Raw genomic sequence first — 25,913 nt, 5'->3', positions numbered from 1 at the left:
TGTAATAAAGTAATGGAAAAATGTGAGGAGATAATCCAAGGAATATAAAGCCAAGCTTTTTCAAAGGAAGAATGTGTAGTCCCACTGGCACCTTAAAGAAGGTCTTCTTTTCTTTTCTTTCTAAAAGAAACTGGCTCTGTTGCTTGGGCTAGCCTTTGACTCCTAGACTCAAACACCACTCCTGCATCAGCCTCCCAATTAGCTGGAACTACAGACATATGCTACCATGCCCAGCTGGTCCTTTCTTTTTAAAGAAAGAAGTAGAAAACAACTGCTAGCTTTTGGCCAAAAATGTTAATTTCCCACAGTAAGAGGAAGGATCTAACAAATGACAGAACCACCCTCTTATGTTTTAATTCTATTCTTGTAAACAAAATCTGTAAAAATTCCAGAGGGCAACTGCCTTCAAGGAATTCACCTGTTATACGTAGGCTCCGAAGACCTAAATGGTTTTCCACTAGTGGCTCATGTAAGAAATCTGGAGATGGTCCTAGTCCTTAATAGAGTCTGGACTTTGGCTTTCTTTTTCTTCTTTAGGATTGAACCAGCTGCCCTTTGACCCCGCCAACAACAACGAGCCCCTGCAATTTGGTAGTGCCAGTGGTCCTCTGGTCACAGAAGGTCTCACTGAGAATGGAGGGGACTCAAGCAAGAAAAGAAAGAGAACAAATGCTCCTTCAGGTAAGCTAGGTGATAACAAGCTGTCTTAAATCAGTGCTATTGAGGCAACATTTTCCCAGAGCCTACTATATGGTACATACTAGGTAATGACTTGTAGGAACTAAAAGAAGTGAAAGTTCCCTGTCTTCATGATAGAATGAGAAGAGTGAAGCACATATAGGAACACTCCAATAATAAGATAGAATATCGTCAGTGCTGTGGTGAATATGTAAAAGGGGCAAGAAAACCTGTAGGAGCGAAATAAGGAGAATTTTCTTTGGGTTTAGGCATTGTGAAATGCTTCATGGCAGGAGTGGCATTTAAAAATGATCCTTGAAGAATAGGTAGACTTGAGACAAAAGGTAAACAAGGAACATCAATTTAAGTAGAAGGAATTGCACAAGTGACTGTTCTGCTGTACATTTTTCTTTGTATGTACATATGGCAGGCTATCCTCAATTTACTTCTAACACAGATATATTTGTGCCTCCACCTCTGCCCCTCCAAATGCATGCCATACCTACACGTATTTTATGCTGCTATAATTCTCTTAGCACAGCTGGCAAACAGATTCTCCTAAATCTTCTATAATAACCCACTGAATTTTTACCATCCTTTGCAATCCTCCCCCCAGCCCATATGTCCCATTGACCTATTCGCATCTTAAACTTCTCCAGAAGGAACACGAAAACAGTAAGAGAACTGATCTTTTGATATTTTACAATGCCATCTTTTAGTTTCTTGGTTACTCATTTGGAAATAGAATCTCTTGTATAGAGAGACTGAAGTGAGATTTTCAGATGGGCCCAATAGATAGTTCACTTTTGTTTTTACTATAATTTTACTTTCAACTTGTAAAATGGAGAGAGTTTATAAACATATCTTTCTCTTAGATCAGAGCTCTGTCTTTCTGATGATGAATCAAGATGTTTGTTAATTAGGAGTCTGGAAAATAAAAATACAGTAAAATATTAGCTATGTAGAGCCCTCAAGAAAGGAGCTATATTTTCTGGAGTACAAAAGAGGCATGGTAGATAGCCAGGGAACTGCCCTGAGTTCTAACACTGACTCTCGCTCTCTGTGGCCTGGAATTAGTTACTTAACTTCTCTGAGCTTCTCTTTCCTTGACTGTAAAATAGAAGTGATAATAAAACCTATCTCTCAAGATTGTTCAGAGAATTAGTTAAAATGATGTGGGCAAAGTGTTTAGCGTAGTATCTATACCTAGTTAACACATAGTAAATAGTAAATGTTGCTATTATTTTATTATAATTGTTGTATGCTAATGTTATAAACCTTGTCTTTCTAAGCATCGACATATTTCACATTTTTAGTTTAACTATTATGGGTACGTGTGTGTATGTGTGTGTGTGTGTGTGTGTGTAAACTTACCTGCTTTTATAAGGCATATATTCAATATAATTTAACTGTTTGATCTTTAGGGGCATAATTCCAGTCATTAGTTATTGTACTGCATTCTAATACCTATTACAGCTTTCATGGTTTACTAAGGAATGTAAGCCTTTTACCTCTACACTAAATTATCCTAGACTGTGGTAGTTTTGTAGTTATTACAGTTGCATTTTATCCAAGTCCTGTTTCCTGTATGCAGTCACTTCTTACTCTTCTCAGTATACTTTAATTAATTTTGAACTTTATTATTAATAAATCAACCTCTCCAGATCCTTCAGTTGATGTGTCAGATTAGTACTATGTTGAGAGATTAACTAGCTGTTTGTGGAATCTGTCATGGATAGGGTACGTGGGAATTATCACTTTAACTTTGAAACATCTATTTTGGCTGCTCTAAAAAGCCTTTTTGGTCACTTATTAGTTTTTGTCTGTATTCATAAATAATGTACTAGTTTAGGGTAATACTTCCTGAAATATAGTTAACTCATGAGAATGGGGGAAAGGGGTATGCATTATCTGAATTATGAACTAACTTTAAGGAATTGACATTTTATTTCTAATGAGCATATTCAGTGATAGCAGAGTTAACTGTTGCAAATACAGGATTTTAACAGTAGATTACACTAATCTATAATTAACAGAATCAATTTGCATTCAAATAATGAATATGCTGAAGTTTTTAAAAAACTTTATGTTCTTTAAAACAGGTGAAAGAAGACTCTGGCAGGCTAAATTAACTCCCTTGAAATCTCATTCACATTATTTGCTTAGTGAACCCTTCCTTTGTAAGCAGTACAAAGGTAACTCCAGCCCAAGTGAAATTACCACAAATTCCAAATTAGTGTAGTCCAAATTAATGAGGCTTTGCTATACAGTGAGTCTCTTGTCATTGTTCTGCTGGCATTCTTGTGATATTATAAGTGGGCAGATTGCTTCATAATATTATTTTCTTCGTCTGCAGTGCTAGACAAAAGGAAGAGGCAAGGTGTTTTGTGAGCAGGAACTGCTCTCTTCCTTTGTCACCATATCCTGCATCATGCAAAGAGAAAGCTAGGGCTGGAAGTTGTTATAGGAGCTAACAGCCTTTTCCTAAGCTGAGATACTATTCAGCCATTGAATCTCTTGAACCTGTAACCCTAGGGAGTCAAAGCCATCTGTATCCTTCTCTTTCACTGAAAATAAATTGAAACTGAAAATTAACTGCAGCTCTAGTTCCTCGTATGTTCTTATTTCCTTCTCTTGCCATCCCTCCAACACTGCCCCTTTGCTACAAACTCCCTCCTCCTTTTGTACTAAAGTTGCTTTGTTTTTGTTTTCTTTTCTTTTGATTTTCAGTACTGGGAACTGAACCAATGACCTTTTGCACTGAAATACATCCCCAACCCTTTTTGTTTATTTTGAAATAAGATTTTGTCAAGTCACTAAATTGTCAAGATCGGGCTCAAACTTGTGATCTTCCTGCCTTAGGTCCTCACAGTGCTGAGATTATAGGCTTAAAGTTTCTTTCTTAAGGGTCACCAATGACCTCTGCTATGGTTTGAATATGGTTTGTCCCCCAAAGGTTCACATTCTAGAAACTTACTCCCCAGTGTTGGCAGAATTGAGGCAATGGAACCTTTAAGAAATGGGGACTGATAGAAGGTAATTAGATCATGGGATCTCCACCCTCATGAATGGATTAATACCCGTCTCTCTGAGTGCCTTGGATCTGTCAGAACTGGATTAGTTCTGGAGAGCAGGTTGTTACAAAAGAGAGATCCTGACCCTTCCCCATTTTTTTGCTTCCTTGTTTGTATATATGTCTCTTTTCAGATGGCAGCTTTGCTTTCCATTCCTCTGCCATGTTGCAGTGCAGCCTGATGGAGGAACCATGCTGTTTTCTGGCCACTAAAATTTTGGCTCAAATAAACCTCTTTTTCTTCAGAAAGATATAAATAAATCTCAGGTATTTTTCAATTGCAACAGAAAATGGACTAAGAACCTCCATACTGTCAAATTCAGTGGCCTTTGGCACTTCTCAACCACCTTGACCTCTTTGTTTTATTTCTGCTATTTAACAACCTTTCCCTTGAATTCTTTACTTTCATCTCTGTGGCAATATGTTTTGCAGGTTTTTCATTTTGTCTTCTTTAAAAATTCTTTCTCCTTTTCTTCTTCCCTTCACGATACTAATGACTATATTTACAGATGGAGAAATAACATTTAAATAATCTTATCTAACATTAACTATTTAGCAAGTGATCTAGCCAGGGTTCCAACTTCAAACCTTATTCCTAAGTACTATATTATAGTTACTATGCCTGCTGATATTAGGAATTTAGCCCCATTACTAAAGTGTATATTAAATACTGGTAGCAGAATAAGGAAAGCTGTGTATGTGTGGACATAAATAGGTTAGAATAAGAGGAGTAGAGCTTGGATTTGATAATCCCTATGGATCCTTTCAAACTTTGAGATGCCATAGTTCCCTCTTTTCACCTTTCCTTTCTTTATCTGCTACTCCCCAAAACAAGCGTTTGGTTTCAGCTAAGCCAGTCAGCTACCTTTCCCCAGAGCTACTGTGCTCACCTACCTCAGGACATTTCTCATGCCTTTTCATTTCTCATTCATTTTACTTTCACCAGCCAAAATCTTATCCAACTGACAGTGCCTAGCACAAGCCCAGTCTTCTCCAAGAAGCCTTCTGGATCACCCTAATCAAAAGCGTCCTCTTATATCTCTGAAATCCTTAGGTCACTATGTTCATGTGAATCACTTGAAACTGATTATGGACCATCTTGAACTTTTGTTTATCCATATTGGTTACATGTACATGTCTTCCTAGTCTTTCAACTCAGTCATCAGCCATAGTTGGAAGTGTTCCAGACTCGCATGTCTTTTAATAGGGATACAGTAGGTACAGTAGATGCTCCAGAAATATTTGTCAATTAATCACATACTTAGTTGAAGAATTTCCCTTTGCCCTTATAGTCTTTTAATTTCTTATCACTCCTAAGATACAATTCTGTGCAAAAGTTGGCACCTAATATCTGATATTGATTTAACTGATAGCCTCACTTGTCCCTAAAGGCAAACTCAGACATTTGTGAAATTACATCCATAGGGCAGCCACAAAGCAACTCGACAAAAGATTACCTGGTCCTAATTGCATCCTTGGCTATTATCAGATAACAAATGTGGGTGTGCTGCCTCTAGCTGAGGTAGGTCTAAATAGTCAGGATTAGTTAAGTAATCAGGTCACAAACTTCGATAAGGATCTAGCAGCTTTGTTGCTTTTATCTTATGGTGACCTCAGAGTATCTTTTGAATTTTTGAAAAATTTTTGAATTTTTTAGAGTATTTTTGCTGACATTTCAACTTTTAATCTTGGAAATATTTCTTCAGTGGTGCTACAGCTGCACAAATTGCCTAAGATAGCAGTAGCCACATTTATTCATGTGGTAGTCTATGGCAAAAGAATACAAGATTGTTCACTTCATGTGAAAATCACAATACCAGGTTCCTTTCCCAAAGATGCCATCTGCCTCTTGGTTTGAGGGCCAGCTGGATTTGCAGAAGCAGAGATACTAACCACTAAAGAGAAAGAATACACGTGTCAATAAAGTCAACTGGATGATGACAAAAAATTAATGGTTTGTTTTAAGCAGCATCTGGGTGCACTAGTAGTCAAACAAAGTGTCAGCTTGCTGTATGAGTGCACAACTAACTAGGAATAATTATGATATCCAAATGTACACATGTGGATATGTCTATTTGCATTGTCTTTTCTCTATAGGCCTGTATTTAAAGTTATGTTTGCACTTAAATACCCAATGGCCAATACTAAGTAGTAGTACCAAAGCTCATATTAATAGTGAATATCTTCTGAAAAGAATGATTTTCAACCATTTATCACTTGTGGTAATGATTGAATCCCAAATTTAAGATCTCCAGGAATACTCTTCAATTCAATAATAATTTGCATCAGGGTGGTGATTCTTTCTCTTAAAATACTTTCATACTCATTGCATGTTACAGATGAAGTACTAATAACCAGAGAGGAAAAATAACTTTGACCAAGTTGGACTGATATCACCAGGAATGTTACATTAAAGTAAGAACTTCCAGGAAGTATCTAATTCAGATCCTAGGCATCATAGCTCACTTCTCAAAGTTTCCTTTAGAATTTCTAGAAGTCAATATGAGATTCATTAATATAGAGACAGTGAATAATTCCAATAGAGCCAAGGCTAAATTAGTAAGAGGAAATAGGCCTGCAGATAAGCAAAAAGTTTTGGTCAGACACAAGGAATAACTATATTGGTATGGATTATGGGGGAAGTTGTTTAATTTCACTGGGAAGAGATATATAACACGAGCACTCATCTGCCTAGGAGTGTTTTTGTTTCCTTTCTTATGTAGAAGGGCAGTGATACAGGAAAGTTTTCTATGACATAGCCCTTTGATTTACCTAAGACTTACATGGCTGAGACTTATTTCACATGTACTTTGAAATCTAAAAATGAAAGCATTGATTGTTTTTAAAGGGAGAAAAATACCACCATTTTACGTCTTGGTATGTGGTATTTCTAGCTTGTCAGCTAAATTATTATATTGCCAAAGGCAAGAAGAGTCTATTGTTCCTTCAGATGAAATTAAAATGGAAAAAGTATAGACTAATAGCCCTACTCTGTTTCTTTAGTCCTTTGGACATTTGTATCTGATTACTGTTTCAAGAAATAAAACCATTATCTTGATAACTAGAGAATCAAAAAAGTAAGCAGACTTCTTTCTTTCTCAGGTCTGATAGAAACTTAATGTGAAATTTTTCATCTCCAGGAGCTCTCTGAGGGAGAAAAGAGTGAGGGTGGCACAAAAAAGGCAGGATAGGAAATGAAAATATATTTCTTTTAAATTGCCCCAGTCATCAGAATAGTTTGTAACGATTTTTGTGACTTTACTGTACTGGTGTCTTTAGGATTCCTTTAGCAGACATAAAATGTAAAGTCAGCCTCATATAGTGGTAATGCAGAGGCTATGGTAGGTGTTGAATCATAGTATTTAGAACTGGAGATGATTGTGTCTAACCTGATCACTTTTACAAATGAAAAAACTGAGACCCACAGAAAGGTATTGTCTAAAATCACATGGTTAATTCTTGGCAAAACAGGAACTAGTTATTGCCAGACGGAAAGAATCATTTCAAATTAGCTAGAGTTGTGGCAGGTAATTAATTCATTTTTATTGGAGAAGTTTTTATCTGTAACCCAGAAATGCTGGCTTCCACCTTGGTAATAACTAAATGATTTGAAACAAGCTAATCGGATGGTATATGACACCCTGTATCCGTTATGTCTGCGACACCTATGAGGACCCTTTGATCTTCAGATAGGAAAGGGCTTGGGGATTGGGAAATGCTGTGAGGGGATTGCTTCTGTATAATGAATGCAGGCAGCTCAGCAAAAACTCTTTTTGATACCTGATTACTTAGTAGTGTGCAGTTTGCGCCGTCCTCTCAATCCCAACCCACACTTCAGGCCGTTCAATCCAAATAGGAAAACATTTATAATTGTGATTTTCCTGATGACTTAAACTTTGTTACATAATTTGTTCTAGGTGATCTCTTTTAGTTTCTTGATTGGTGAGTAGATTTGTCTGAAAAAAAATCAGTTTAGATTAGTAAAATTCAATTTTAGAGTAACGGGATCCATAAATTTTGAAAGGTTGCTTTCTTCTCTGTTACTTTAATGAAGTTAAGGCAATTTATTGATAAGAGAAAGCAGCATACTCAGACAGATACTGAAGTATATTATACATAGACTGTGGCTTCAGAACAGGATTTGCCATTCATTAATCTTTAAGTCTTGGACAAATTGCACAAGCCATTTTTAAGCCTCAGTTTCCAAATCTATTTAATAGGGAAAACATTTTTTAAAAGGTGTCAGTTACTACTGTTGCTTGTTGGGGTTTGAAAGCCTGAAAGTAACTGTACTGCTTTTCTGTTTCCAGTTATGAATCAAATAGAGGGGGGAAAAAAGTCACAAAAAAAACCCCGTGAGAAACAAAATATGATATCAGCTTCATTTGTAAAACAGGATTAAAGAATATGGCTTGAACTTTAGGTCTAATGAGGCTTATGATCAACCACAGCTGCAAATGTGTACCTTGATACCCATCTGTGGAGAAGACTGAGTCAGGAAAGCAGACTATTGACTGTACCCAGGTTATTGGGAGTGATGGCTTATGTCACATTTCAATGGAAGCTAGAAATGAAGAGCAAGGTGGGCCAGTAGGCTTTTCCCTAAAAGACAGTGTCAAGATAAAAAGGAAAATTTCAGATATAGGGCTTTGGAACTGAGAGCAAGAATGCACAGGTTGTCCATGAATAAGCACTTATTTTCCCTCTAATTTTACCAGTTGATTTACCAAGTCAACTCTCCTGGGCTCAGGAGCAAGTAGGGTTAGGGCAAAAGCCCAGTAGTTTCCATAGTGCTCTCTGTCCCTCCTCATAAACCAAATGGAAGTCTCTTTCTGCTAGAATTATTGCAAGTGAGAGAAGAACCCCCACAACCACCAGCAACATTGCTGTTTCTTTTAAGATTATCATGACTTTGCAGGTAGGCATGGTGGCACATTCCTGTAATCCCAGCACTTGGGAGGCTGAGACAAGAGGATCACCATGCATTTGAGGCCAGCCTAGGCTGCATAGTGAATTCAAGGCTGGCCTGAACTACGTAGGAAGACCTTCTCTCCAAAAAATGATTTTTTTCCTATTTATTTTTCCTAGAATTTTTTTTATACAAGAGGAAACTGGCAATGACAATCTCTTGGGTTGATACAAAGAAATGGGTTTGCTGTGGTACACGTGTGGCATATTAAGGTTTTTTTCTTGATTTATAAAATCAAGAGAAATTCCAGATGGAACAAGCCTCGTATTACCTAATGTAGCATCAGAATGAGCACCTCACAGTGAACAGGCTCTGTTTTTATGAATTTCAAACACAGAATACCTCTGCTGCCTTTTTAGCACAGTCATTCACAGCATGTCAGATCCTGTTCTGAGTATTTCAAATGTGTTAACTTATTTGATATGAGATCAATACAATTACTATCCACACTTTACAGATAAGGAGGTCTAAACACAGAGTTGTTAAGTAATTTGTCTCAGTAGTAAGTAGAGGGGATGATTTTCATACTCAGGCTGTGGCTGGTAGTGTGTGGCTCAGCAGTAGAGTGCTTACCCAGTACTCATGATACCCTAGGTTTGATTTCCAACACCTACCACAGAAAGAAACAAACAAAAATCAGGGCCCTGTAGCTCAGTGTTGGGAATCAATTACATAAGAAAGGCAATTGGTGCAGCAGATGTCACTGTTATTTAAGAGCATCACGGATGATTGTAGTCTACAGCCAGACTTGAAAACCAGTACAACTAACTGTGCTGCATAGGACTAAGTATGTGTATATAGGTCACTGTGGTTCAGAATGCTAGACATGTGCAGTATTCTATGACGGAATATGTCTAGTCTTCTATTACAAACTGAAGTGACAGAAGAGACACTGTGAAGAAGTAGACCAAAAGATGGCAAATAAAATGGTTGTATAAATTGTTGACTTCTCTAGTCATCTCAACACAGAATGAAGAAACTGTTTTATTTGCAATTTTTCTCTTTCATTGCTCTATTTCCTGATACCCATTTATTGTCTGCTGAAATAAAAATCCACGATGATGAAATTCCCTGTAGTCATGAGCAAGGAGACGGTCTTGACATTTTTCCAGTCTTCATTTTCCTTGATAATGTAAGCTATTCAATTTGATCTATGTAGGTTATAGTACTTCATATCGAGCAATTTCTTGTGTAATAGAATTAATTTGAAAATATTTTGCATATTTTACATTTGAATTTTAAGCAAAGCAATTTCATGTTTTATGGAACATGGTGAGGGTTGATGGGAGTGGCACACAAAGCCAGCAGAGATATGTCCAGCTATGGAAATGGAGTGTCCTGATTTGGGAGGGTAAGTTATGCAGGTGGCATTCCCTCACTACAGTCACTTTCTTCTTCATATTTGATTCAGTAGCAATAATAACGGAAGCAGCAGCTTTTATTAAATATTGATTGTATGCCAACCACTATGACCATGTGCTTTACATATAAAAACTCAAGCAAACTTCACAGCAAATCTATAAGACAGATAGCATTCCATACTTTGTTTACAGATTTAAACAAAACCCGAGGCTTAGAAAGCAGGAAATTATCTGAGACTACAACTAGTAAATAACAGAGCAGGACTTAAACTAGGAAGGCAGACTAACAGCTGTTAAGGGCATGTGTTCAGGATCTTGGCTCTAACCTGAGGCAAGTTACTGCAGCTCTTGGAATCTCAGGTTCTTTACCTATAGCATAGAGATAATAACACCAAGTATATAGGCCTGTCCTAAGATTGAATGAGAAAATGAATAGTGCTTAGCACATGATCTTCTTTGATTCAATTAATGTTTATTTAGTCTTAATAAATGTGAGGCATTGTAGTAAGAATTAAGCTGCTACAATAAGCTGTAAATAAGACAGTACTGAACCTGGCCTGTGACACAGTCTAATAAGAAAGGCAGTCATTAAGGAAATAATTACACAAATAATTAGTTTTTTTGCAATTATTCTGAGTGCTATAAAAGTACCATCTTGTAGTGAATAGTCAGTAAATAATAGCAAATATTTACTGAGTGGCCATTATGTGCTAGGCACTTTGCCAGGTAGAGAATTGAGTACAAGTGCACAGTTGGGATGAAGAGTGCAGCATTTCCATTGACATTTTATGTCAGATTAGGGTGAAGTGAAAAAAGCCATCTGTTTTCCTCTGCTCAATCAGGAAGCTTTGAGGAGAGAAAGTAAAATGTCTGAGGAAGCTTGGTTCAGTTCATTGGAGCAATTAAATTGAGAATGTGCCTTCTTTCCCCGAGATTAGTTTCTGGAGATCGTGTAAGTCTTATAATGTGAGGGAAATCCCCACAACCAGTAGCTGCTAATGACTTGTGTTTATTTAGATTTCCCCCCCCAAGCCTTGTGTGTTCTTAAGTGGGGCTTTTTCAGACATGGCTGAATCTAGAGTGTGATTCATGTTGCAATGCTAGGATTAGGGATGCTAGGATTAAGGGTAGTTGATTAGTAAATCAGTCCACTGATTGGTTTGGCACTGCCATAATCCCATAGCCTAGATAGAATGTAAAATGAGCAGAAAAAAGCTGCTAAGGTCCCTTGCTTGCTTTGCTACCTTCTGCCTACCATAAACGGTTTCTCTTCTGCAATGCCTGTCTGTCATACAACCCTATCTCGGAGTCAGTTGATTATGGACTGAAACCTCTACAAACTGTGAGCCAAAATAAACCTTTCTTCCTTTAACGTTGGTTATTGGGTGTTTTGTCTCAAGAAAAACAAACAAACAAGTAAACAAACAAACAAACAAAAGTATCTAAGAGAGTGGCCTTGAGAGATTTTATGAGGCTTTTGTAACCAACCACAGGGACCAAGCTTTCCCTCTGAGATGAAAGCTAAGAGCTGAGTTTGTATGAGAATTTGGCATCATTTCTGAGCCGGGAACAAGTCATAACTGCACACTGTTTTCAGTTGCTGAAATATACAAATATAGTGGTTCTGCTGGCAAGCTATTTCTTAATCTGGCCTTTTTTATTCCCCTCCATAATTATCCTGATCTAGGATGAACAGCCTGAGAAACATTGACTAATGCATTCTAAATTATCTCAGCAGGATATCCACAAGTTTTCTGCTTCTCTTGATTTTGTTCCAGGTCTCTGTTAAGCAGCTCTTACTATACTAGACGTGTGCAGAGAGGACTACAGATCTTCCAAGCTGGGGCTTACCGTCAATTAAGACTGTTGTCCTGTGCAGTTGGGTGCCACTCTATGGCACAGCCTATAGAGCAAGACATGCCATTCACTTTTTGTCCTCCTGTCAAACAGCTAGTCTGTTGATTAGAAAGCTTTGTGTTGCAGCTCAGATTGCTCAAAAGTGTTCTCTGCTTTGATTGGAATAAGTCAAGTAGTCATAACAGCTAAGGGATTTGATTTTTTTTTTTTGCCTTTTGGGGCTGATAAAGTGTGGTTTAGGATTCAGCACACCAGTAGGTGAAACTGACAGCAACTGTTTTCAGTTACTGAAATATACAAATATAGTGGTTATGCTGGCAAGCGATTTTCTAATCTGGAGTTTTTTTATTCCCCTCTATAATTACCCTGATCTAGGATGAACAGCCTGAGAAACATTGATTAATGCATTCTCAATGTACAGAGTTACCATATCTCTGTGAGCAAAGTTCAGCCTTTTGTATCTTCAGGTTGCACATCCTCAGATTGAACTAAATGTGTATCAAATAATTGGGAGGAAAATGGTACCTGTACCAAACACTGATATTTTTCTTGTTATTATTCTGTAAATGGTATAGTATAACAACTACTTACCTAGCATTTACAGTGTATCAAGTATTATAAGTAGTCTAGAGATTATTTAAAGTAGACGGGAGAATACGGGTAGGTTATATGCAAATATTATGCTATTTTATAAAGTATAAGGAACTAAAGCATCCACAGAGTTTGGTATCTGTGAAACCCAGCTCCTGTAGATACCAAGGGAAAATGGCACTATCATTTCACACATGAAGTAATGTACATTCAATATATAATAGAAGATTAGATAGTCTTCAAACTCAAGTTTTTACATGGCAGGTCTTATGTACACCACTGTGCCCTACTACTTTCTAAGGTTTCTGAGGGAGGCTGTTACAGTTTAGATCTAAAAAGCATCCCCAAAGTTTCAAGAGTTGGGAAGGTAATTGGATCACGGAGCACTGTACTCATCAGCGCATTCACCCATTGATGAGTTCAGTAACTAAATGTGCTGTTAGGAGTAGGGGCCTGGTTAGAAATAGGTCACTTGAGGCATAACCTAGAAAGGCATATCCCCCGCCCACACACACACACTCTCTCTCTCTCTCTTCCTTTATGTCTTTGCTTCCTGGCTGCCATTGGGTGAACAGCTTTCCTCTCCTGTGCCCTTTCACCATGCTGCTTCTGTCTGGGAGAAAGTCAACCATGAACCAAACCTACTGAAACCATGAGCCAAAATAAACTTCTCCTTGTTTAACTTGTGGGTCTTAGGTATTTTTCCCTAGGGATGGGAAAGTGACTAATACAAAGGCTATAATGTGATCGGAGCTGTACTTTCAGAAAATACTCTAAACAAAGTGGTTTTTTATTATAAATTGTGAGGGGATATTGGTAGAAGTGGTATTAAAAAAACTTGAAGTGAAACAGGCAAATGAAATAGGGTCCTGAACCAGTATATGGGAATAAGGAAGGAAGAGAGTGGATAGATACAAGAAATTTAGTGAACTATCATGGCTTGAACAGTCATAAAGCCTAGAAATGAAAAAGACATTAAGATCAGCTAGCCCAGTTACTGTCTTTAAGTAGAATATAATTATCCCCCCTTTTATAAGTGATTCAACTGATTGAGCCCATGGGACTTGCCTGAGGTCCTGAGCTGGTTTAGGAAAAAAGCAGCTGGAAGACAGAATTCCTTCCTAATATAGTCCTCTTTCCATTAGTGCCTAGGCTCTTCTAAGTCCGATTTGTGTGTGTGTGTGTGTGTGTGTGTGTGTTTTATTTTAAAATCTTTTATATCAATGTATATAAAATACATAAATCATAGATATACACCAACGGACTTTCACAAACAGCACACTCATATAACCAGCTTCTGACACAAGGCATACATCATTTCTGGTACCCCGGAAGACTTCTGTGACCTTTCTAGTCACTTCTGAAGAAGAATAATTTCTATCATTTTATCTTCCTCTTTTTAACAACAGGAGTTGGGAAATTTTCTACTCAGATCTTTCATGAGCATGATTATTTGCACTTATAAGCATGAACTACTGTAGAAAAGAGTCCAAAAAGTAAGATTTCAGTGTTGAAGTATTAAGGGACCTGTACTTTTTAATGACTAATAATAGCATGGGACATATACAAAGGCTTCACAGAGTCACACTTCCAACTCTCATGTTTGTGGGGCTCATTCAGTTTGCTCTTGCCAGCAAACAGTATCATCACTACTATGATTTTTTTTTTTACCAATTTCATAGGTCAGAAATGACAGTTCCTTATTACTTTAAAATATTTGCTCTTTGCTGAAAAATAATGAATTTACACAGTTTTCAAATGTTCATTAGTCTTTTATGTTTCTTTTATCATTCATTTGTGATATCTTCTGTCCATTTGTCTATGGCTATTTGGTTTTCTTTTATTGTGGACTTGTAAGGTCTTCTTTTTATCTCATGAAAACAAATGCTGTTTCTGTTAAATGTTTTTCCAATGCTTTCTCATGTTTTTCATTATTGTTTATGATGTATTCTTTTACAACAAGTCTGTCTTACAAAATCATTTCCCTCTTGTAGATCCCCTTGTCATTCCTGTAAGCATGGAAAACTGTATCTTCTAGATTTTTTAGAGCAGCCTTTCTGTCAAATGTTGTGTCTCATTGCCCCAGAAGTACAAGTGCACATGTTAAATCATGTTTTCCCTATTATAGAGTCAGAAAATGTAGTCATCCTCATCCCATCTGTAGTGGTTGGGAGTGAAGCTCTTTATCTGTTTACAACACAGACTCTAGGTGCTCCATGGGAGATAAATAGGGTAGAAGGACACACCTGTCTTATATCTGTGGGATGTGGGATGTGCTAAAAGAAATGTGAACATAGTGTAAAACTCTGGTCATTCTAACACCATGTCCCCAGCTGTTTTCTGCTGTGATACTCAGTTAGCTTAGGCACTTTAGAATGTTTGGTTGCCACTTGAAGGTGTTTGATTACACATAATGAGGTCTGAAAAAGTTCTGTCTTGTGTCTATAAAGGGAACTGGAACTTATTTTGGCACATGAAAAATCTCATAAATTCCCATCCATATACTTTCAAATATGTACAATTTTAAAGACTATAAAATGGTGTACCATTAATATATGTCAATAAAGATCAGTCATATCTAAGAAAAAAGTTTGCTAATCAAAAATTTTTAAGCCTGGTGAGGTAATATTTAGCTTAGTTACACAACCAATTTGGAAGAAGTCACAGCAGTAGACAATTGCAAACAAATAATACATTAATATGTTTATTTAGCTAACATTTATTATATTCCTACTGTGTGTCTTGTGATATCAAATAGAAGGGCAGATTAATATATCAAATTCTAACTGAAACCAAGAGATGAATAAGACCTGGCTCTCATCTACAAGAGACCTATATCAGGTGAATAGAAACTATTCCCTTCTGTTGATGAAAAACACTTCCCCAGAAATTCTAAAGGGACCACATTTGTTAGTTATGGAATTAGATTTACTGAGTTGACATGAAAGTAATAAAACTGGATTCACCTTTCACAGTACCAGTGCTTATTTCTGGCATTTTTCTCTCAGGAGCTCCATTATTATACTGTTTTCCAGAAAAGCTAATGTGAACATTCAAATAAGCAAAAAGAAGCCTGTCCTTCTCCAGAATTTCCTTTGTCCATGTGTTAGTGACAACTTTAGGATACAAAAGTGGAAGTGATCTTGGTTTGCATTGATGTGTATTTAGAAGCTAAAAATAAAAGAAAACTCTAAACCGGGAGCTTAAGCCTGCTTAAGCCTTAAGTGTCCTGAGGAATGACACATTTTTCTGGAGAAATGTTCTAGGGGTGATAATTGGCTTCCTGTTGCAGGCTGAATATGGCTTGAGAAGAAAACACTTTCCCTAGATTGCAACACAGGCGGTGTTGATATTGTATTTCTAAAATTAATTCAGTAAACATTTTCTCCAATAATTAGGCCCATAGAGTTTCCTGCTGAGGGTACATTTTCATTTGTGTGCAATTTAAAACTTTCTTATGGGTATGGCAGCTTTAAAGAAATGTCTGAATATTGGATTGATCATCTTCCCCTTTCTATCCTACTATTTTACCCATCCCATCTTAGCCATCTTTGAGGTTTAGACCCAGTGGGGATGTTCTAAACCCATCCGGCGTTCCCGAATAGCTCTATAATTCAGAATTCTATCTCTCTGCACTCTCCCCTTCCCACAACACACATACACTATTTCTCACAAACATTCTTTGAAAGGATCAGGCTGCCTTTGCTTCCCAGCAAGCCCAGAGTTATTTTTGCAAGTTAGCAGCAGCCCAGTAATTCTATCCCTTTCCTTCTGGAGCAGGTGTTCAAGTTTTTCACATTTCTTTGGCCACTCATAGTTAGTTTTCTTCCAGGGCAAGAATTTTTATCCCTGGGCACCTCTAGAAGGGCAAATCAATCTCCAGAGAGGCCCACTGTTAAGATCAAATGCTTGACTGGGAATATGAAATGAATCAGAACATACAGTAAGATGGTGGGGAAATAAGTATTGATAGGAAAAAGGGTGCACTTAAATATCATCTAGCTTAGTGGTTCTCAACCAACAAGCCTGAGGGATGCATTCACATGTGAGGAGGGGTGGTGGCTGGAAGCAGATATTCTTATTGCAGCAGCCTATAAAAAATATTTCCAAGTAGAAGAACATATATGTAGTTGTAGAACCACCACTACCCCACAACAACCAGATTTTATTGAACTACATTTCCAAACATCATAAAAGAGTGCAGTGACTGAACTATGACCCACATCTTTGAACTCCTTATCCTGTGTATTTCAGTGTGCTCTGCTATGGGAAAAGGAACAAGAAAGAAAGAAAGACAGGATAGGAAAAAGAAGGAAATGAAAAATAATTGCCTGTGATAGCATGCCTGTCTCCACTCTCGATTGTCCCCTGTAATTTTAAATAGCCGGAACCCCACCTTGTCTTCCAATCCCAGCAACATTTGCTCCCACCAGGCATCTTCCTTTGAGCCCTATTACAACACTGGACTCCTTGCCAGAACATGCCCTGTGCTTTCAGTACATTCCCTCTACACAAAATATCTTCCTCTTAGCCAGGCAAAATCCACTTTGCTCCCACAGGTGAAACAGATTTACCACAGCTCTGGGTACTGTATGCCAAATGTCTACAAGTAGTAACTTTTGACTAAATAAATGTGCATTGTACTTCCACAATTTTTATCTTATTTGAAGGAAAGCATTGCCAAGGCCCAGCTTCAACATGGCCACTTTCACCATTAATCTTGCCCAGAATTTCCTACCTGAAGTAACTTCTCTGTTCAAATTTTCATTTTTCCTTACTATTTCTTTTCCTCTATTATGGAAATATATGTACAGTCTACTAATTTATAAGTTTGCGAAGGCAAAAACCATGTATTCGTTTTCATATTTTTTTATTTTATCTGTCAGTATCCATTCACAGTCCTACATGCATAGTGGATCCCCTGGAAATGTACTGAATTAATGAGTAATATTTTCTTATTTCCTTAGGATTTCTATTCTTGAGCTGAACATATTTCCTGTTAGATTCTCTTCTACTCCAATGACAAAAGCCATATCTTTATTCATTCATTCACTCACACATGAATTTATTCTACAAATACTACATTTCCACTCTGCCAGGCATTGTTTTAGGTGATAGACATACAACATTAAATAAAATAATGTGTATCTCTGCCTTCATGGAGTGTACATTCTAGTGAATGAGACAGATAATAAACACATAAACAAGTGGATGTACAGTATAATTTGAGGTATAGTCTTCTAAAAATAATAATGCAGGTTAAGGATATAAAAAATGAATAAGGGCTGCAGTTTAGGTAGGGTGCCAGGGAAAGCTCATCTAAGTAGGTAACATTTGAGCAAAAACCTTGACTTACCTTTACAGTATTACCCTGGCTCTATCTGCAACGAGCCAGTAGTTAGTACAGAACTAAATATATAGTTTACTGCATGAGATATTCACTGACATCTTTACAACATTCACAACATCCTTATAAGATAAGAGCCAGTACTGATTACTTCTTTAAGTCTTGGGCTCTGGAATCTTGAGCATGGAGCTATCATTAAGTATTCTATGATCTCAAGCACTTTAAGTAGCCTCTATAAACAGAAGTTTTCTAAATATGTAAAGTGGAGAAAGCAGCACCTACTTCTTAAGACGATGTTGTGGATTCCATGAAATAATCAATATTAGATTGCTTGTTGTGAGGACTAAATAAAATAATGAGTGGAAAAATCCTCAAAATAATAATAGAGTCCATAAAAAGATCCATGCATGTATAGATCTCTGATACATGACAGGTAGCATGTAAGATCAGTGGGAAAAATAGAGATTATTTAATAAATGAAGCTAGACAATTGGTTATTCATATGGAAAAAGAAAAATTCTCACACTATATACAAAATTAAGAGCATCATCTTAGTTCATTGTCTGTTGCTATAACAGAATACGAGAAACTGATAAATTGTAAGCACTAGATATTTATTTGGCTCATGGTTCTGGAAGTCCAAGGCCCTGTTTGGTAAGAGCCTTCTTGCTGTGTCATCCACTGGCAGAGATCATCATAAGAGGTGGGGGAGGAGAAGGAAGGGACTAGAGTTGAACTGACCCTTTTTATCAGGAATAAGCTCCAGCTAACTAACCCACTCCGAAAAAAGGGACAAGAAAAGTAAAAAGAATGGAAGGAAAAAAGAAAAAAAGGCTTTTGTAGATCAAGAGTGTGTCGGGGTGTTAAAGGCAGGGGATGTGGGAACAAAAGAAGAAGCAAGATATGTCATGTACAGGTACAAATTTCCTATGATGAATGTGATCATTATGTATATCTGAACTGTACCAGGAAAAGTGAAATTTAAAAAAAGAGCATTAATCCATTCCTAAGGGCAGAGCTCTTGATGTAATCACCCTTAAAGTTATCACTTTTCAATACTGTTACAGTATCAGTTAAATTTCAACATGAATTTTGGATGGGATATTCAAACTATATAAAGTATAAATTTAAAACTTTTAATAGGGAATACCAGTGAATATCTTACTAATCTTGGAATAATATAGATAAATGAAGGTATAAGCTTGACTACAAAAGAAAAACATCAATAGATTTAACTATATTAACATTGAGATTTTTTTCATGAATGTATCCCTTAAAGAGTGAGAAAAGACAAGTTATAAACTGATAAAATATAGAAAAAACAGAACTGAGAATCAACTAATATCAAGGATACATATAGAAAATGTAAAAATTATTAAGAAAGCATAGGCAATCCCATAGAAAAATTGAAAAAATTCATGAACAGACATTTCACACAACTGCAAACACATATGCCCAATTAGTTTATGAAGAGAGATTCAGCATCATTATTAATCAGGAAAATGCAAATCAAATCATAGTAAGATATCTTATTATACCAAAGTGGTTGACAAAAAGTAAAAAGTGACAATACCAGGCAACTTCTCTTGATTGGAATGCCTGAAAATAAAAAAGTGCCGGTGCCCTAACACAGTGGTGGCAAACCTAGAAACATTTTGTTTCTCTTTTATGACAAAAGATGGTAATGTATGAGTTGTTTTTCCTAAACTGAAACCTTACTGTTCAACATTAATTGCAGTGTTGGCACTTTGCAATAAAGAAGTAGGTTTTCAGTTGCAGTTTGGGCGCTGACCTCAAAAAAGATTTGCCATCACTGTCCTAAGATATCAGTCATATATAAGAATTACCTTCTGTTCTATAGATCTAGAATGATACCTAGCTGTTTAGCATCCTTGGGAGAATTGAGGACATAGTCATTCAAATAATTCTATGTGTTCTGTGATTCAGATGAGGAACCTGGTCTGAGAAAGGTGTCAAACATGTAAATTCTTCAGAATGTAATAGAGACCCCAGGTATTATATATAAAAATAAGACTGGAAGGTACAGAGAAGGCAGATTTTCTAGACATCTCAGAGCATGAAAATCAATATAACAATGAGTTCCCTGGGTTTTATATTTGTCTCATCTATCTCACACTTGGAGCTGAAAAAACTAGTAACCCAGAAAAACCAGCGGGTGCAGATACAATAAAAGTCTGGTCTCTAGCACAAAACCAAGAAAGAGAAGCCTCGTTAGATGGAAAACTTGTAGAAATGTTAAGCTATCCACTTTGCCCTAGTACCACAGAAAAAGCTGTCCCTATTCCCACCCATTCTCAACCAAGTAGGGAAGTTAAGTTTCCACCCTCACAAAGTTCTAATGAGGTATTCCAACACCCCTGTTAGGGCCCCTCACTAAGGTGGTATGAAAGAAGGCAGAGTACCAAGCTAGAAATGTCCCCACTAGTCAACAATGAGTCCCCCACCCCAAAAACTCCACTATATCAGGAAAGATCATCTGCATAGCCTGAACTTTTGTTCCTCCCTGACAGCTGATAATTACAAAACCATCTGTACCCACAAGGAAGGCAAGGAAGACTTAATGGAGATTCATTACTGCCTTCTTTTCCCAGAAGCAACAAGTGCATTCCCATAAGGTGTCATTGGAAACTACTGGGGAGCTAGAACTCCCACCTCTGCCCATCAGTAATGAGAAAACCACCTCCCTTAGATATCACTGGAAGCCAAGTGGGGAACCTGAACTTTTACATCTACCTGGCAGGGTTGTTGAGGCAGCACCCTTTTCTCCTGCTAAATTGATGTTAAATAATGCCAACTAAAATAGAAAGTTTAAAGAAGACCCACACTCTCATAATACCCCACATGCCCATTTGTCATTAGAAAATAACTGCAGAAAACCTAAATTTTAAACTGAATGAAAAACAATTATCAATAGATGCAAACATTGAGGTGACAGAGATATTATAATTATGTGAAAAGGATTCAGAAGCAAACATAATGAAAATCCTTCAATGAAAAATTTGTAAACACACTTGAAATGAATGAAAAAATGGGAAACTTCAGAAAAGAAATGGAAAGTATTAGCAAGGATAAAGAAGACATGAAGAATCAAATAGACGATTTATATCAAAACTATTCAACAGTAATCAAAATAATTAATCTCTGTGAATTAATTAATGGTAGCTTGGAGAAGACAAAGGAAATAATCATTGAACTGAAAGACAGAACAATCTGACCAATAAAGAAAACATAGCATATTTAATAATAGAGCCTGAGAGGCCTGTGACACTATAGCAGATCTAACACATGTCATCAGAATCCAAGAAGGAGAGAAGGAAGAGTGCATGGCTAAAATAGTATCTGAAGAAACAATGTTTGAAAATGTCCCAAATTGGCAAGAGTTATAAATTTACAGATTCAAAGAGTTGAACAAACTTATAACAGGATAAACTCAAAAAGTGCACACTAAGATATCATATTGCAAACTTTTAAAAATAAAGATACAGAATCTTAAAAGAAGACAATGAAAATCAACACCTTACCTACAAGGGAAAATAATGAAAATGATAGAACTCTCATCACAAATCATAGAGATCACAGGAAGTAGTCTATCCTTAATCATGAATATATTCTTTAAAAATGAAGGAGAAACCAAAACATTTTCAAGTGGAGTAAAATTAAGAGCATTATCAACCAGCATGCCTGTGAAAGAAAGACTAAAAGACATTCTCTAATTGTAAAAGAAATGTTAAAAAAAAGAAACCTCAGACTAGCAGGAAGGAAGTAAAAACACAGCAAAAATATAATCAAACATCTATCATAGGAAACCAGGAGTATATATTTTCATATAAGTTAAAATAGACTTTATAGCAAAGAAAATTATTAGCAATAAAGAGAAAAGTTATAAAATATAGATGTGTTACTTCACCAAGAAGATGTAACAACCCTAAATGCATATGTACCCAAAAAGTGATGAAAAGATGTGTGAAGCAAAAACTGAACGAATTGAAAGGGGAAAGAAAAAGGTATAATTATAGTTAGGTACCTTAATACCTTTCAGTTCAATAATTGGCGTATCAACTAGACAGAAAATCCACAGGATATAGAAGAATTCAGTAAAACAATCAGATGATAGAATATAACAACAGCAAAATACACATTCTCTTCAAGTTTCCACACAAAAAAATGATGTACCATGTCCTGGATCATAAAACAAACCCAACACATTAAAAAAGAATTACAATTATACAGAATATATTTTCCAACCTCAGTAGAATCAAACTAGAATTCAGTAACAGAATGATAATAAGAATGTCGAGAAATACTAGAAAATTGAGCAATACACTGTTAGATAACCCACGGGGAAAAGTAGAAATCTCAGCAAATAAAATGCATTAAAATGAAAATACTATATATCAAAATTGTAAAAAATAGCTAAATCAGTGCTATGAGGAAAATATATAACCCTAAATATATACATTACATAAGAAGGAAAGTCTCAAATTAATCCTCTAATTCATAATTTATGAATGTGGAATCTTTAAAAAAAATAAGTAGAGTGGGAAAAGGAAAGATGAAGGAAAAATAGAGGGAAGGCTATTAAAGATGAAGGGGAATGGGAAATAGATAAGGAAAGGGAGGTGACATGGGGGTGAAAATATACACATGTACCATTATACCATAATGAAACCCATTCTGTATAAATTAATATGCACTAATAGTGTTTTTTAAATCTTAAACTTATTTGGAAGAAGAAAAATATATATAAGGGCTGAAGATGTGGCTCAGTGTTAGAGCATGTGCCTTAAATATCTGGGGCCCTGGGTTCAATTCCTATAGAGAAAAGGGAGAGGGGAATAATAGCAAAATAAACCCAAATCAAAAGGAGCAAAAATTATGCCAGTAAAAGCAGAAAATGTTTTTGCTTCACACATCAATAAGTGCATACATATGCAAGTGAGAATTCCATGGTAACCAGAGCAGCACAGGTGTGCATAGGTCCCAGCCAGGGCCCCACCCAGACAACAAAGGCTTAGGCTTGCCTAAGAAAAACTACATAGGTGTACAGGCAACAGCCAAAGGTCTGCCCAAATACCATCCATATAAGTGCTCAGATTCCTGACACATGGAAATTTAATAACTTCTGAAAAACCAGTGGGTCACAGAATAAATTAAAGAAGAAAGCAGAGGTTTTCTAAAATTAGATGACAATGTGAGTGCAACATATCTGAATCTATGGAACACAAAGCTGTCTTAAGAGGGAAATTCATAGCAGTGAATACTCATATTAGGAAAACAGAGCAAGCTCAAATAACCTAATGTTGTAGCTCAAGCTTGAAGAGCAAGACAAACCCAAAGCTTGTACAAGGGAGGAAATTGTGAAGATCAGAGCAGAAATCACTCCAATGGAGACTAAGAGAACAATACCAAAAATTCAAAGAAGCAAAGAGTTGGTTCTTTGAAAGAATAAACAAAATTGACACTATTAGCCAACCTTATCAAAATAAGGAAAGAAAAGGCTGAAATCCAGGGAATTCAGAATGAAAAGGGTGAAACTACAACAGACCCAGGAGAAATCCAGATCATCAGTACCTACTTTGAGAATCTGTATGCTAATAAAATGTAAAACACAGAAGAAATGGACAGATTTCTAGATACATATGAATTGCCAAAGATGAACAAAGAAGACCTTTAAATTCTGAACAAACCATTATTAATCAACTAAATTGAAAACAAAGAAAAGCCCAGGCCCTGATGGCTTCACTACTGAATTCTACAAGATAGTTAGAGTACTATTGCCACTACTATTTAAACACGTCAATGAAATTGAAAGGGAAGCAATACTCCCAAATTTATTCTTGGAAGCAAGCATCACCTTGATCCAAAAAGCAGAGAAGGACCCAACTGAAAAATAGAACTATAGGTCAATCTCCCTAGTAAACATAGATGCAAAAATCCTGAATAAGATGCTGGTAAACAGAATGCAAAAATCATCAAGATCATACACTCTGATCAAGTGGGATTCCTCACAGGGATGCAGAGATGGTTCAACATACATAAATCAATGAATGTATTACAGTATATTAACAGAGCCAAGGACAAAAACCATATATCATCTCAGTGGATACAGAAAAAGCATTCTACACACATTTATAATTTTAAAAAACCTACCAAAAATTGGAAGACAGTCTCTGTCTCAACCTGATAAAAGCCATCTATGAAAACCCAATAGCTAATATCATACTGAAATGGTAAAAAACTGAAATCCTTCATGCTAAAATCAGGAACAAGACAATGATGTCCACTATTGCCACTCCTATTCAATATAGTTTGGGAAATATTAGCCACAGCAATTAGGCAAGAAAAAGAAAGGAATAGAGATAGAAAACAAGTTAAATTGTTATTATTTGCCATAATACTCTATATAGAAGACCCCAACACCACCACCAAAAGTTCTCTAGACCTAATAAACAAATTCAGTAGAGTAGCTTGATACAAGGTCAACACACAAAAATCAATAGCCTTCCTGTACACCAAAAACAGACTCACTGAAAGAGGAACTGGAGAAACACCTCCCTTCACAATAGAATAAAAAAACATGAAATACCTAGGAATCAACCCAACCTCTACTCTGAAAACTATAGCACTCTAAAAACAGAAATCCAAGAGTATTTCACAGAATGAAAAGACATTCCTTGATCCTGAGTGGGAAGAACCAATATCATGAAAATGGCCATACTGCCAAAACTGTAGAAATTCACTATATAGATTCAATGCAATCTCAATTAAAATTCCAACAGCATACTTCACTGACCTTGACAAAACAATGAAAAAATTCATTTGGAACCAGATGACACCTAGAATAGCAATTCTAGGCAACAAAGACAAGGCAGCAGATGTCACAATCCCCAACTTGAAACTATACTACAAAGCTACTGTGATAAAATAGCATGGTACTGATAAAGAAACAGACCTGTGGATCAGTGGAACAGATTAGAGTGTGCAGAAACAAATCCAGACACACTCATCCCCCTCATGTTCGTTAAAGAAAGCAAACACCCTCACAGGAAGAAAGCCTCTTTAATAAATTGTGCTGGAAAAATTGGGTTTCAACTTGCCAAATATTAAAACTAGACCTATATATCTCACCATGCACTAAACTAAAATAAAAATGGATCAAAGATCTAAATATTAAAAGAGAAACACTAAACCTGCTGGGTGACAGGTTACATGGAACTCTTGAAGACACTGGTGTAGGAAAACCTTTCATGAACAAAACCTCAGTTGCATGTGAACTAGCACAAAGAATCAATATGTAGGATCTCTTCTTATTAAAAAGCTTCTACACAGTTTGTAATAGCTAAAACTTGGAAACAGCCCTTCTGCCCATCAATTGGAAACTGGATAAAGAAGATGTGGTTTTTCTACAAAATGGAATACTACTCAGCCATAAAGAATGAGAAAGTAGATTCATTCATAGTTAAGTGGGTACATTTTGAGGATATACTTCTAAGTGAAATAAATAAGGCACACATATGCAAATACCAAATAGTATCTCTGGTGTGAAAAACTATAATAGTACTCAAGATCTTAATGTGACACTTAGCAAATAGGAAGAAAAGGACCAAAGGTATAGGGACAGTGAGAAGGTTAGGGAAGGGGGAATAAGGGAAAAGGAAAAAAATATGAGAAAATGTGAGGATATACTTCTAAGTGAAATAAATAAGGCACACATATGCAAATACCAAATAGTATCTCTGGTGTGAAAAACTATAATAGTACTCAAGATCTTAATGTGACACTTAGCAAATAGGAAGAAAAGGACCAAAGGTATAGGGACAGTGAGAAGGTTAGGGAAGGGGGAATAAGGGAAAAGGAAAAAAATATGAGAAAATGTATAAATGTGAAGCCTACCTAGAATGTACCAATAAATTAAATTAAAAAAACAAAAAAGCTTCTAAGCCTGGACTACATAGGGAGTTCCACATCATTCTCAATACATAGTGAGACCCTGTCTCAAAAAAAAAAAAAAAAAAG

General features: G+C 36.4%; 1 protein-coding gene across 4 annotated transcripts in view; it reads left to right on the top strand.

Moving 5' to 3' along the window:
• The window catches only part of Enox2 (ecto-NOX disulfide-thiol exchanger 2), a 294,940-nt gene that overhangs the window by 131,118 nt on the left and 137,909 nt on the right, over positions 1-25,913 (top strand). For 2 of the 4 annotated variants that reach the window (XM_033760416.1, XM_033760412.1), the window contains one exon: positions 538-681. The exons of the other annotated variants lie outside the window; for them this stretch is intronic. Coding sequence is in view for 1 of the 2 variants with exons in the window: in XM_033760412.1 (XP_033616303.1) it covers positions 538-681 (144 nt within the window). In the remaining variant the exon portion in view is untranslated. The remainder of the gene's footprint in view (positions 1-537; positions 682-25,913) is intronic. 4 annotated transcript variants of the gene reach the window in all.

This window comes from Fukomys damarensis, unplaced genomic scaffold, assembly GCF_012274545.1.
Source record: "Fukomys damarensis isolate Sample0158 unplaced genomic scaffold, DMR_v1.0_HiC HiC_scaffold_39, whole genome shotgun sequence".
Classification (NCBI taxonomy): Eukaryota; Metazoa; Chordata; class Mammalia; order Rodentia; family Bathyergidae; genus Fukomys; species Fukomys damarensis.
The sequence above is the reverse complement of the archived record's forward strand: the minus strand, read 5'-3'. Positions and strand labels throughout refer to the sequence as shown.